Source organism: Mobula hypostoma, chromosome 22 (assembly GCF_963921235.1).
Source record: "Mobula hypostoma chromosome 22, sMobHyp1.1, whole genome shotgun sequence".
In the NCBI taxonomy this organism is placed as follows: domain Eukaryota; kingdom Metazoa; phylum Chordata; class Chondrichthyes; order Myliobatiformes; family Myliobatidae; genus Mobula; species Mobula hypostoma.
Genome location: NC_086118.1, coordinates 4,828,205 through 4,841,006, shown reverse-complemented (window position 1 = coordinate 4,841,006; position 12,802 = coordinate 4,828,205). Strand labels below are relative to the sequence as shown.

General features: G+C 43.7%; 1 protein-coding gene across 1 annotated transcript in view; it reads right to left on the bottom strand.

Annotated features, from left to right (window-relative positions):
* The window catches only part of srp68 (signal recognition particle 68), a 70,901-nt gene extending 58,409 nt beyond the window's left edge, over positions 1 to 12,492 (bottom strand). Inside the window, exons 1-5 of the mRNA XM_063030923.1 lie at positions 12,340 to 12,492; positions 8,987 to 9,053; positions 6,332 to 6,445; positions 5,049 to 5,244; positions 3,104 to 3,186 (exon numbers count right to left, since the gene is read on the bottom strand). Coding sequence (XP_062886993.1) covers positions 3,104 to 3,186; positions 5,049 to 5,244; positions 6,332 to 6,445; positions 8,987 to 9,053; positions 12,340 to 12,418 — 539 coding nt within the window. The 5' untranslated portion in view covers positions 12,419 to 12,492. The remainder of the gene's footprint in view (positions 1 to 3,103; positions 3,187 to 5,048; positions 5,245 to 6,331; positions 6,446 to 8,986; positions 9,054 to 12,339) is intronic.
* Positions 12,493 to 12,802: the final 310 nt, after the last annotated feature.

Here is a 12,802-nt window from a genome sequence, read left to right as displayed (position 1 = left end):
AACCTTTGTGTCATCAGCAAACTTCTAACCCACTCTTCTACTTCTTCATCCAGGTCATTTATTTTTTAAAAATCACAAAGAGTAGGGGTCCCAGAACAGATCCCTGTGCAACACCACTGGTCACCGACCTCCATGCAGAGTAGGAACCATCTACAACCATCCTTTGCCTTCTGTGGGCAAGCCAACTCTGGATCCACAAAGCAAGGTACCCTTGGATCCCATACCTCCTGAAGGAACCTTGAATGGGGAATCCTATCAAATGCCTTACTGAAATCCATATACACTACATCCACTGCTCTACCTTCATCAATGTATTTTGTTACATCCTCAAAGAATTCAATCAGGCTCGTAAGGCATGACCTGCCCTTGACAAAGCCACATTGACTATCCCTAATCAGATTATGTCTCTCCAAACACTTATAAATCCTGATTTTCAGGATCTTCTCCAGCAACTTGCTCACCACTGAAGTCAGACTCACTCATCTATAATATCCTGAGTTATCTCTACTCACTTTCTTGAACAATGGAACAATATCTGCAACCCTCCAATCCTCCGGTACTTCTTCCGTCCCTATTGATGACACAAAGATCATCGCAAGAGGCTCAGCAATCTCTTCCCTCACCTCACAATAGCCTAGGATGTATCTCATCCGCTCCCGGTGACTTATCTACATTTGTAACTAATGCTTTTCAAAAGCTCCAGCACATCCTCTTTCTAAATGTCTATATGCTCAAGCGTTTCAGTCCATTGTAAGCCATCTCCACAATTGCCAAGGTCTTTTTGCCCGGCAAATACTGAAGCAAAGTATTCATTAACCACGTCCTCTGACTCCATGTTAAGAGCCCATGGTATTACAGGAAAGTTACTAGCATGGTTAAAGCATTGAATAATTGGTAGGAGGCAGCAGGTGGGAATAAAAGGATCCTTTTCTGGTTGGCTGCCAATGACTTGTGTTGTTCTGCAAGGGTTACTGTTGGGAGTATATGCAGTATAACAATGGTTTAGATGATGAAATAGATGGCTTTGTTGCCAAGTTTGCAGATGATACAAAGATTGGTGGAGGGGCAGGTGGTGTTGAGGAAACAGGTAGGATGCAGAAAGACTTAGACAGATTAGGAGAATGGGCAAGAAAGTGCCAAATGAATGAATACAATTTGGTAGAAGAAATAAATGTGCAGACGATTTTCTAAACGGGGAGAAAATCCAAAGATCTGAGATGCAAAGGGACCTGGGAGTCCTCGAGCAGAACACCCTAAAGGTTAACTTGCAGATTGAGTCAGTGGTGAGGAAGGCAAATGCAATGTTAGCAATCATTTCAAGAGGTCTAGAATACAAGAGCAGGGATGTGATGCTGAGGCTTTATAAGGCACTGGTGAAGCCTCACCCTGAGTATTGTGAATAGTTTTGGGCCCCTCAACTTAGACAAGATGTGCTGGCATTGGAGAGGGTTCAGAGGAGGTTCGCAAGGATGATTCCCGGAATGAAAGGGTTATCACATGAGGAACGTTTGATAGCTCTGAGTTTGTACTGGCTGGAATTCAGAAGGATGTGTGGGGATCTCACTGAAACCTTTTGAATGCTGAATGACCTAGACAGAGTAGATGTGGAAAGGATGTTTCCCATGATGGGGGAGTCTAGGACAAGAGGGCACAGCCTCAGGATAGAGGGGTGTCCATTTAAAACAGAGATGTGGAGAAATTTCTTTAGCCAGTGGATGGCAAATCTGTGAATTTAAGGCAGAGATTGATAGGTTCTTGATTGACCACGGCACCAAAGTTTACAGGGAGAAGGTCAAGGGGGAGGGGATTAAAAAAAAAAGGATCAGCCATAATTGAATGGTGGCGCAGACTTGATTGGCCAAAAACCTAATTCTGCTCCTATGCTTTATGGTCTAAATGTGACTTCACTCAAGTACCTCATCCTTAACCGTCTCCTTTAATAAACCTTACCTAACAGAAATGTATTGATCGCAATTTGAAATCAACAATTGATCAGTTGCTGTTTCTGCATGAATTTCAAGTTTCAAGCTGACAAAAAAACTTTCAAGTACATTGGCCAAGACTGCACCAATTGAATCAATTCCACCCACTTTTATAGGCTAAGCAGAAACATGGTCAATCATCCCCATTCTGTGTAAATATGTTTTTCATTCATGGCTGTTTTTGTTGTGTGCATGTGTGTGTGTGTATGTGTATGTGTGCCCCCTCCAACTTAAGACTGCACAACCAGCCATAATAGTATGTATAAAGAAAAATTAATTCACCCAAAATATCTTGAAACGATCAATCAAAATCGCCACTGAGTTTTTAAATTCCAGGAATTCAGTAACCATGGTTTCTGTAATCTCCCCAGGAACTTAACTCAAGAGTTGTGGTAAATTCAGCTATATATCTTTAAGGTGTAGATTGGGATCTAAAGGTCAGGTCACAGTTGGAGCGGAACTCCCAGGCACTACTGTATTTCAGTTGTCTTTTCAGTAACTTTCTGCATCTGTCCACAAGATTATGATGATCTCCTAATTATCACTGCTTCAAGCTTTGCACCATTTAGAAATTAGTCTGTCATATCCTTTTTATATAAATATCCAAAATGAGTAGCGTCAATTCACGTCAATGTGTGCTACATGTTTTGTACCAGTTGGACTGGATGAATATAATGCTTAGACTTTTATTGTAGGCTCTGAGATTATGTAGAATGGATCTTTATCAACTCTGAGAATGTGCTTCTACAGTATGATTGTGGACGGATTGCAAAAGCTCACCAAATTTATTAAGGTAGTGTGTCCTTACTTTGCAAATTGTACAGCAGAGGACACAAAGCAGTGGGAAACCAGATCTGCCAAATAATTGACTTGGAAATTGATGCTCATAACTCCATAGGTGCTGGGACAGATGATGTAAGTCTCTGCTTAACCACTTGTGGGAGCTCCACCACATCCGATATTACTGATCACCTCGTATTTATGGACAATAGGGAGTTTTTAAAAAGAACTGCTGCATGGATGTGGGCAGAACTGATGGATAACAAAACACATAGTACACTTGATAAGTACTAGCAGAGAGAATTTAAAGACACACACAAGTAAGGATACACATCACTTACTTGCACTTGTGCAAAGCCTCCATAGCACCCTTCCATTCCTGCAGCTCGAAATTCAGCATTCCCTTAAGATAAGCAGTATATGCCTGTAAAAATTGTAAAACAATCATCATGGAAAGCACATCAGGAAAGGGCACACTGACTTTTTTTAACAATCAGAATGAATAATACAGCATAACTACAGGTTTCCCCCGCCATCTGAAGGTAAAGCACTCCTATGAAACGGTTCGTAAGCCGGAATGTCATAAAGTGAAGAAGCAATTACCATTAATTTATATGGGAAAATTTTGTGAGCGTTCACAGACCCAAAAATAACCTACCAAATCATGCCAAATAACACATAAAACCTAAAATAACAGTAGCATATAGTAAAAGCAGGAACGATATGAATACACATCCTTTATAAAGTAGAAATACTTTTCCACAATCATTGCTGCACTGTTCTCCGCAGCGAAGATCTCACGCAAGCGCTCTCGGCAGAAACACGGCGCAAGCGCTCTCCAGTAACCTTTAAACTATGAAGCTGCTGAATCATACCAAATTACACGTAAAAATACACAGCCTATATAAAGTAGAAATAATGTATGTACAGTGTAGTATCACTTAGCGGAATCGGGAAGACATCGAGCACACCGATGATGCTGTGCTACGCTGAGTCGTTGGAGGTTGGGGTGGTGCAGTGGTCCCCACCCTCCTGGCAGCAAACCGATACCAATCCGCGAAGCATGCACTGGTCCAGCGGTAGCCGGGACGCACCCAGCACATCTTTAAGAAAAAAGCCGAAACAAACAAGCAATCGTCTCTGATATGGGCCGACATTTACGTGCCAGGCAGCACCTAATTAATTAGCTTGTTTATTTCGGCTTTTTTTCTTAAAGATGTGCTGGGTGCGTCCCGGCTACTGCTGCATTCTTCACAGATCGGTATCTGTTTGCAGCCAGGGGGTTGGGGCGGTGGGACACTGAGGTGTTGTCTGTTTCCATCAGGGCAGGCAGGTCATCTTCTTCTATGTCTGCCTGCCTCGATGTCGAAGGTCGAGGTTCGTCGTCTGCTGTGGCTCATGTGGAAGGCTTGCTTGACTGCTTAGCCTTGCGCATTTTTAGATCATACAGTTCTTTGTAAGCACTCAAACCATCCTGCAAATATGCCCTAAACCAACGTACCCTTTCAAAATTAAAGTCGTACTTTATCATTGCAGCGAAAATCTCACGCAGTTTCTTCACGTTCAGTTCCTGGACGACTTCACTTTCGGTCCGTTTGCTACTGCATTCGGTTTTGATTGTTTTCCTTTCCTCTTCCAATTGCATCAGCTCTTCGTCTATCAGTTCTTGGTCATGAGATGCCAAACCTCTTCAACATTTTCGTCAACTTCCACAAACCAAACTCACTTTGTCCTTGCTTCGTTCACCACCATCGAAACGCTTAATTATGTCTAGTTTTACGCTAAATGTAACACCCTTACGAACTCTTTCAGGCTTTTCCAATACCTTAGAACTCACCTTGCAAACGGCTGCTCACAGGCACGTGTTTAAGCAATGCCGGCGAGAATGCAGTTCCAAATCCGGGGGAGGAGCGGCTGCTCGGGGTGCGTGCTGCTGGTTTTATCGCGCACCGATTTTTTTTCGCGCGCTGCCTTTTTTCCTAACAGTAAGGTTTTGTAAAGCGAACGTTCGAAAAACGGGGGACACCTGTATTGCATTTAATCGACTGACTCTTTAGGGTATGAGCCAATAGTAGTGAAAGCACTACTGTAGATTCAAAAATGTGTTAAGATTACTTTAGTTTCAAGCAAATATCTGTAAGTCACTAAGAACTAATAAAAGAATTGTTTCCATAGAGCTCAGAAGTCAAATGCAGTGATCAAATAGGATCAATGTAAAATTTAAAAACAATAAAGGATGTGGACTCCACCCACTTCCACCCTTTCCAAAACATGTCAGCTACTTACCTGAGCTTCCAGTTTGGTTTTTGCATCAACGCAATTGCTTTCACACAAATGTTCCAGCTCTTCTGCATGCTTGACAGCTTTCCTGAGCCGAGAGAACAAGTGGAACCGTTTGCGAGGTTCAGTGTTTGCTTCTTGTTTCAGCTGCATGGCATAGCTCCAAGCTCGCTCTGCATCCATTAGAACTAGCAGCAAATACCTGCGAACAGCCAACAGCATTAGAAAGGCTCTGTCTAGCTAAACAGTGAGAATGTTGGGCCTAAAAATCATCAGCGTTAATAATAATTCATCATTACTCAAAGTGCACCCCAAAGTTCAGGTTGGTGGAGAGTTTAAATGTAGACATTCTCGAACCATTTAGCACGTGGAAATTCCTTGTACTTCACCACTGGATATTAACTTAGCAATTTATGACTAGTCCATCAATCCTTTCTCTGAACATTACTAACAAATACTATTTAAGCTAGTATTATCAACATTTTTCTGTGGATACATTTTTTGCTTTGAAGAACTGGATTAGAGTTTCCATGACCTCAAGACATCTTAATGCAGTTAACATCCAAGACAGAAATCCAGGAAGGTAATCTGTTGTAATACAGGAAACACAGGCGAGGTTGTAACTACAATGCCCCAATGACCAGACTAAATTCTAACTGTAATGTTCATTAAGTACCAACTAGACATCCAAGAGATCTTCCTTTCTTTCTTTCAAAACAATCATGAACAGACAATTCCACCCAAATGGAGAAAACTTGCACCCATTCCAGTTTTGTGGGTTCTGAGAGGTCTGATGGGTAGGTGGGTAGCTGCAAGGATGTACATAGCTTCTGTTATCATGCTAGGCTTCTGTGTGCTCACAAGACACAGGGAACTCTCAAATGGGATTATTTAACCCCCAAAAGAATACACGAGTTTTCACGTTTATGCTTCATACAGAGATGGGTGGCAGTGGTGCAGCTAATTGAGCTGTCGCCTCAAAGTCCCAATCACTCAGGTTCCACCTTGATCTCAGGACTTGTCTGAGAGGTTCGTACGTTCTTTGACTGTGCAAGTTTCTCCTGGGTATGCTAGTTTCTTCTGCCATTCTAAAACTGTGGATTAGTGCATATTAAATTAGCCCACAGTAAATTGGCCTCAGTGTGCAGATGAGTAGCAGAACCTAGGAGTAGTCAATGGGAATGGGAGGAGATTGAGAGTAGCACTGACAACTAGCTTCAAAGGGCTTGCTTCCTTAGTGTACAAGTCTGCATAATGAAAATTAAATCTTTCTCCAGCCTCCTTCCTACCTGCTATCTGACAGAATATCAGCTGTGATCTTCTTGCCCGTGAACTTGTGGCGGTTTCCCATTTTAAAGCCAAGTGCCTTCCTGAGACGGCGTAGTCTGCGTGAACAGTAACCTCTGGTAACAAGCAAAGGAAATATTAGTAATTCTGCAGTCCATTCTAGTTTACTGCAAAATACAATTAACAGAAGCAGAGGTACAATCAAACAGAATTAGAGGACAAACAGCACAAAGGGCAAGAGTATCTGAAATCACCACGGTATGGAAATCATTTGTCACTCTGCACCTGTGCAACCCAATGACTCTGTTTCTCTGACTATCACACCTCCAGATCCCTGAAAATTTCTCTTTAGTACCCGAAAGGTTTCTTTTAACTAAAGCAGTAGTAAGTACAGAAAGATAAAGCTGATGAATATGTAACTTGAAAGATGACAAAGAAGGCTTTAATTTCCGAGGAATTGGGACTACTCCTAGGGGAGATGGGGCTTCTATAAGCTAGACAGGTTGCTCTCAATAGGAACATAACCAATGTTCTCAAGGGGAAGCTTTTAGTGATGTTGAGGAGGTCTTAAGCTTATTAGGATAGGGGTTAAGAAGGGTGTTGAAAACCTTGGGGTACAACCCAAAATAGAGAAACATTTAGAGAAGATGGGAAGTTCAGTTCAGCTGAAGCAGTACTTAAGGGAAAAGACAATAATGAAAGTATTAGCAGAGGTAACAATAATCGGAAAGGAGCAGAGTATACAAGCACAAGAGTTCACCATCAAATCGTGTCAAGGCAAGTAAAATGCTACAATAAAATTAAAGGTAAAAAAGCCAAAATAAATTAAGAAGAAAATTCACACTAGATTAGGTCAGCATTAGGATTTTATTATGTCATGGAAAATGAAACTGAAATTAAACTAAATATGGCTTCTTACACAAGTACGTGAACAAGGTTAGTAACCTAGAAGCGCTCTTTAAATTTTCTCCCTCTAATGTTTGGCATTTCTACCCTGATTAACAGTAATTTGGAAATGCAGAGATTAATTCAATAAAATCAATAAAATTTAGTAACAGCAAATCATGTTTACCCCTGACACCTCCTCTGTACCTACTTCCAAGCACCTTAAAAGTGTGCCCTCTCATGCTAGCCATTTCAGCCCTGGGAAAAAGCCTCTGACTATCCACACGATCAATGCCTCTCATCATCTTGTACATCTCTATCAGGTCACCTCTCATCCTCCGTTACTCCAAGGAGAAAAGGCCAAGTTCACTCAACCTATTCTCATAAGGCATGCCCCCCAATTCAGACAACATCCTTATAAATCTCCTCTGCACCCTTTCTATAGTTTCCACATCCTTCCTGTAGTGAGGTGACCAGAACTGAGCACAGTACACCAAGTGGAGTCTGACCAGGGTCCTATATAGCTGAAACATTACCTCTTGGCTCCTAAACTCAATCCCACAATTGATGAAGGCCAATGCACTGCATGCCTTCTTAACCACAGAGTCAATCTGCGCAGTTGCTTTGAGCATCCGATGGACTCGGACCCCAAGATCCCTCTGATCCTCCACACTGACAAGAGTCTTCCCATTAATACTATATTCTGCCTTCATATTTGACCTACCAAAGTGAACCACCTCACACTTACCAGGGTTGAACTCCATCTGCCACTTCTCAGCCAGTTTTGCATCGTATCAATGTCCCGCTGTAACCTCTGACAGCCCTCTATACTATCCACAATACCCCCAACCTTTGTGTCATCAGCAAATTTACTAAATTTACTAAAGATTCAAAGTACATTTATTATCAAAGTATGTATACAGAATGCAATTCTGAGATTTGTTCTCCTGAAGGCAGCCACAAAACAAACACACACACCACTGAACCTGTTCAAAATGTCAAACAGCAAGTCAACAAACAGTTGATGAAGTCAGGAGTCTAGGAGTATTCAGTTTAGTTCAGTTCAGCACCGCGCTCCTTGCCGCAGAGCCCGTCTTCACTAAAGAACCCCACTCCTCACGGATACTCCCACCAAAACGCTCAAAAACAGCAAAGAATAGTAACCTGAATTCAGAAACACATACAACATGAACCTCAAAGACCCCAAACGAGTCCACAGCCACGATCCTCATTGATCAATCCCTGCAACGTGGATCCCAAGGCTCCTGTAATTTCTCCCAACAGCAGCTAGCGAAAGTGACAGGAGGACTGGTCAAACAGAGGCAGAAAGCGCTGAATACCCGACTGCACTCTGCTCTCATCTTTGTTGATGACAACCTTGCTCAAAGCCTCAACTGGAGAGAAACAATGGAGTCGATCACGAGATTGTCTCCGCCTCCAGGCTGCACACTCTGTTTCCAACCTCACCAAAGTCCCTCGGAGACAGCAAAGCACCAGATCACACAATTGGCCCAAAAACACACCATCAAAATGTAAATCACAGGTTCCAATCGCAGTCGAATTATATTTGAAAGAAGTAAATGAAGTAGTTTCACGGACTGTCTGGAGGGCATTGCCGCTGGTTGTGCTGCTCATTGGTGCCATCTTTACGTTATATGAATTTGCACGGTATCCCATTGCACCTAACTAACGTGTAAATCCACCGAAGGCAGGTGGGCACCAAAAATCCCTCCGCAAACCCCACCCATAACAAACAGAACACTTCCACTGACCTGTACCGCTGATAGTCTTCATGTCGTAGGCCATGTTGTTGCTGCGAGTCCTTGATGATCTGCAAGACTAGATTTCATAGTTTAAGGAAAGTAGGACAAGAAATATATCAGAGAAGTCTCAGCTTCAAACTCAAAATGCAGAGCTCAGAGGAGCTACACTGAGGAAGAAAGCAGCACAAAGGGGTCTCATTACAGCGAGAAAAATGTGCTTGGATCTAGTGCTAAACACTGCCTTGGAAAAGTTACAAGAGAAGAACCAGACAAGCTCCTGTCACATTTTGATAACTACTCTACGAAGTTCTGAAATACTCCAGCTATCCATGAACCTTTGGCAACTGTTGCAAGTAAAAACAACTCAGGCAATGTGAAACACCAACTTTACCAACATATAGATGGGTCATATCATTTCCTTTTATACTTTCCTGAAAGGCTAGTTTGGTTTGTTCCTATGCAAGTTTAACTGACCTTACTTGTCAAAACTCCAATAGCTGCAATCAGCCTTTCAGATTTCAATGTCAAAATCAGATATTTCATTGCATATTGAACAGTAAAGCACAGCTAGTCTTTGGCCTACATTTACACTGATCACGATGCCAATGGAACCTCTCTGTCCGTATCCTCCATTCCCTGCCTGTTCATATGCCTGTCCAAATTCGCCTTAAGTCAGGATTCCCAACCTTTTTTATGCCACGGACCAAAACCATTAAGCAAGGGGTCTGTGGAGCTCCGAGTAGAAACCCCCGCCTTAAATGTTGCTCTTGTAACTGCTTCTACCACCTGAAGCATTCTGACGGTTGCATCACCCTCCAATCTGGAGACTGCAATACACAGGAGACGGAGGGTTGTAGTCAGCCAGTGGACACAATCCTCCCTACCACCAATACTGTGCCTCAAGGAGGCATCCATCACCAAGGATCCTCACCATCTGGGGCAAGCCCACTTCATCAGGGAGGAAGTACAGGAGCCTGAACAGCCCAACATTTTAAGAGCAGCTATGTTTTTATTTTTACCTTATTGAGATACAGTGTGAAAAAGGCCCCTCCAGCCCTTTTAGCTAAACCACCCAGTAATCCCTTGATTTAACCTGAGCATAACCAGGGGACAATTTACAATGACCAATGTTACGTACCCCGTAACTGGGTTGCCAAACCAGCAGAAATGGATCACTCAGTTGGAGTCTGGAGTACTAGAACTAAGAAAGTTTTATTAAAGAAACAAGCAACACAGTAATCGAAAGGATAATAAATGCAACAGTTCAGCAATGATAAACACACATGTGCACAGAATTAAGATAACAGCATCAATCAAGCTCTATCGTTGTCTAGGGGTAAATGACCAAATTTCAAAGTGACTCAAAGTTCTGTTCGCAGTAATCGTTGCCATGGCGATGGACAACGTGGGGGAAGAGAGAGATAGAACAGGAACAACTGATCATTCAGACACGGCTTCACTCACAGACCGGCGAGATGGCTCACAAGCAGCTTTTGGGCAGGTCCTTGGTGATGTCACCTGAGGTCACCAACTGTGACCCCTCCTCCAGATGCGGTCGATCCTCTGCAGTGAACCCGGCACCCAGGCAAGGGTGGACACACACCGGGTTCCCGCTGATCGTACCTTTCCACCCCGGGCGTTGTCTGGTACTTCCCACCGACTCGTGAGAAGCGTACCGCTTCCAGGGTCTCGTTACCTCGGGTGGCGTGTGTGTCCTGCCTTAGCGAACCTGTCCCTTTTTATCCCCCTGCTGGGGTATCGCCTGTCCATCACTTCAAACAGTTCAGGGTTCAAAGGGGGAGCCGCTCCAGACAGCTCTCTCTCCCCCGTCCCTTCATTACACATCTACAGACGCTGCTCCATTGTTCCTTATCTCTCCTTCCCCTGAGGGCAGGTGGCAGACCACTTGCTGATGTCACTGATGCTAGCCCAGGCCAGCAAACATCTTAATTTTATGTGTATTCTCATCACACCAATTAGTCTACCAACCAGTACATCCTTGCACTGTGGCAGGAAACCAGAGCACCCAGAGGAAACCAGCACAGGCAGCGACAGGAATTGAACCGGTGTCCCATGTACTGTGAAGTGTCACACTGCACAGTCGGCCCTCTGTATCCACGGATTCAACCAACTGCGGATCAGGATAAAGAAAAAACGGAAGTTCTCTCTCCAGCACTCGTTTGAGCATTGTTCGCCTCGCGTCTCATTCATTCGCTACTTGTGTTGTCAGCGAGAGGAAGTTTAAGGCTAGTAAGGGATGAGCACCCTTGTAGCTATGTAAAGCGCTACAGCCTCAAAAACTTAAAGATCACGGGAGAAGCAGCATCGGCTGATGCCGAGGCAACATCAGCTTTCCCAGAAGAGCTACGATGGTTGCGTCTGTACTGAACATGTACAGACTTTTTTTTCTTGTCATTATTCCCTAAACAATACAGTATAACAACTATTTACACAGCATTTACATTGTATTAGGTATTGTCAGTAATCTAGAGATGATTTAACGTATACGGGAGGATGTGCGTAGGTTAGGCCATTTTATAAACTTGGTATCTGCGTGGGGGTCCCGGAATCAAACCCCTGCAGATACAGAGGGCCGACTGTACTGTGCTTCCCCTTCACCATCAGGTTTCTGATTGGTTCATGAAGTCCACATTGTTACTCCTTTTACAATACTTACTTATATAACTTAAGTCTTCCACTGTATTGCTACTGCAAAACAACAAACATCAGTGATAATAAACCTGATTCTGAAATATTTCCTACTATCCAATCTGCTGGGACTGTATCAAAAACTATGAAGATTAGAAAGCCCACTGCCAATGCATCTTTGAACGCAAAATTCAGATTTACAGGCTCAACCAATTTAGAAACAGCAATATTCATATTTGCTTGAAATGTTATAGCATTTTAGTCAAATGTTAAGATATGAGACCTCGACTTTATTCTGTAGCATTTGTTTCTAGAACACCTGTAAGTTAAAGACTGTAACTCGAGCATACTGTCCAACTAACACCATATGGTTCACAGCTGGTTTTCTTTGTAATTTTCATATAGCATCTTGAGTTAAAAAGACAAATAGCGCAACAAAGGGTACTAAAGACAACAGCCACAATGCTCGGCAGTGAAGTACAGCACGCAGTAAATCATAACATAAGCCAGCTGCCTGCACTGTGCGGTCCGGGGACCCAGCTCCGACTCCTACCCACTTCACTGTCGTTTCTCATGGCAGAGGCCCGCGCCCTCAGCCCCTTACTGACACGTAATCCTTGTGGTCAGACCCCGTCCGCCAGTTGCACCGGCCCCACTGCCCCGGCACACACTCGGTCCAATTCGACTCGCACCCCAGTGTGGACAAAGGATACTCTCTAGGCTGAGGGTGGCGCCCAGCTCCACCGCCCGGTTCTCTTTATCTTCCCCTGCATCCTCCCGGACTGCCGCCATCTTCACTCGCCCCGAAAGCACGCCGGGATTCAGGAGGAGCAGCAGCGGCGGCCTGGCCGCGTGGCTTGCCGGGATACTGGAAGAAGAGCTGCGCCCTGGTACGCCGGGATTGTGGAGGAGCAGAGCGCTCGCCGGTCATGTGGCGCCTTAGACTTGACTTCTTAGCGGGGCGGCGATGCTCTGTAGCGAGTCTTTGGGGTCATTCCCATTTCGGCAGGAGATTTCTGAAAATTAACCGTCAAATTAATTGCTACTGCAGGAACCCTGCCGTTAAAAACTGATGTTTTAAAGATTAAAAACAGGAAATACTGGAAGCATCAGTAGGTCAAGTCGCATCTGTGGAATCAGTGCTATTCTCATTGACAAACGGCATGATTCTTTTTG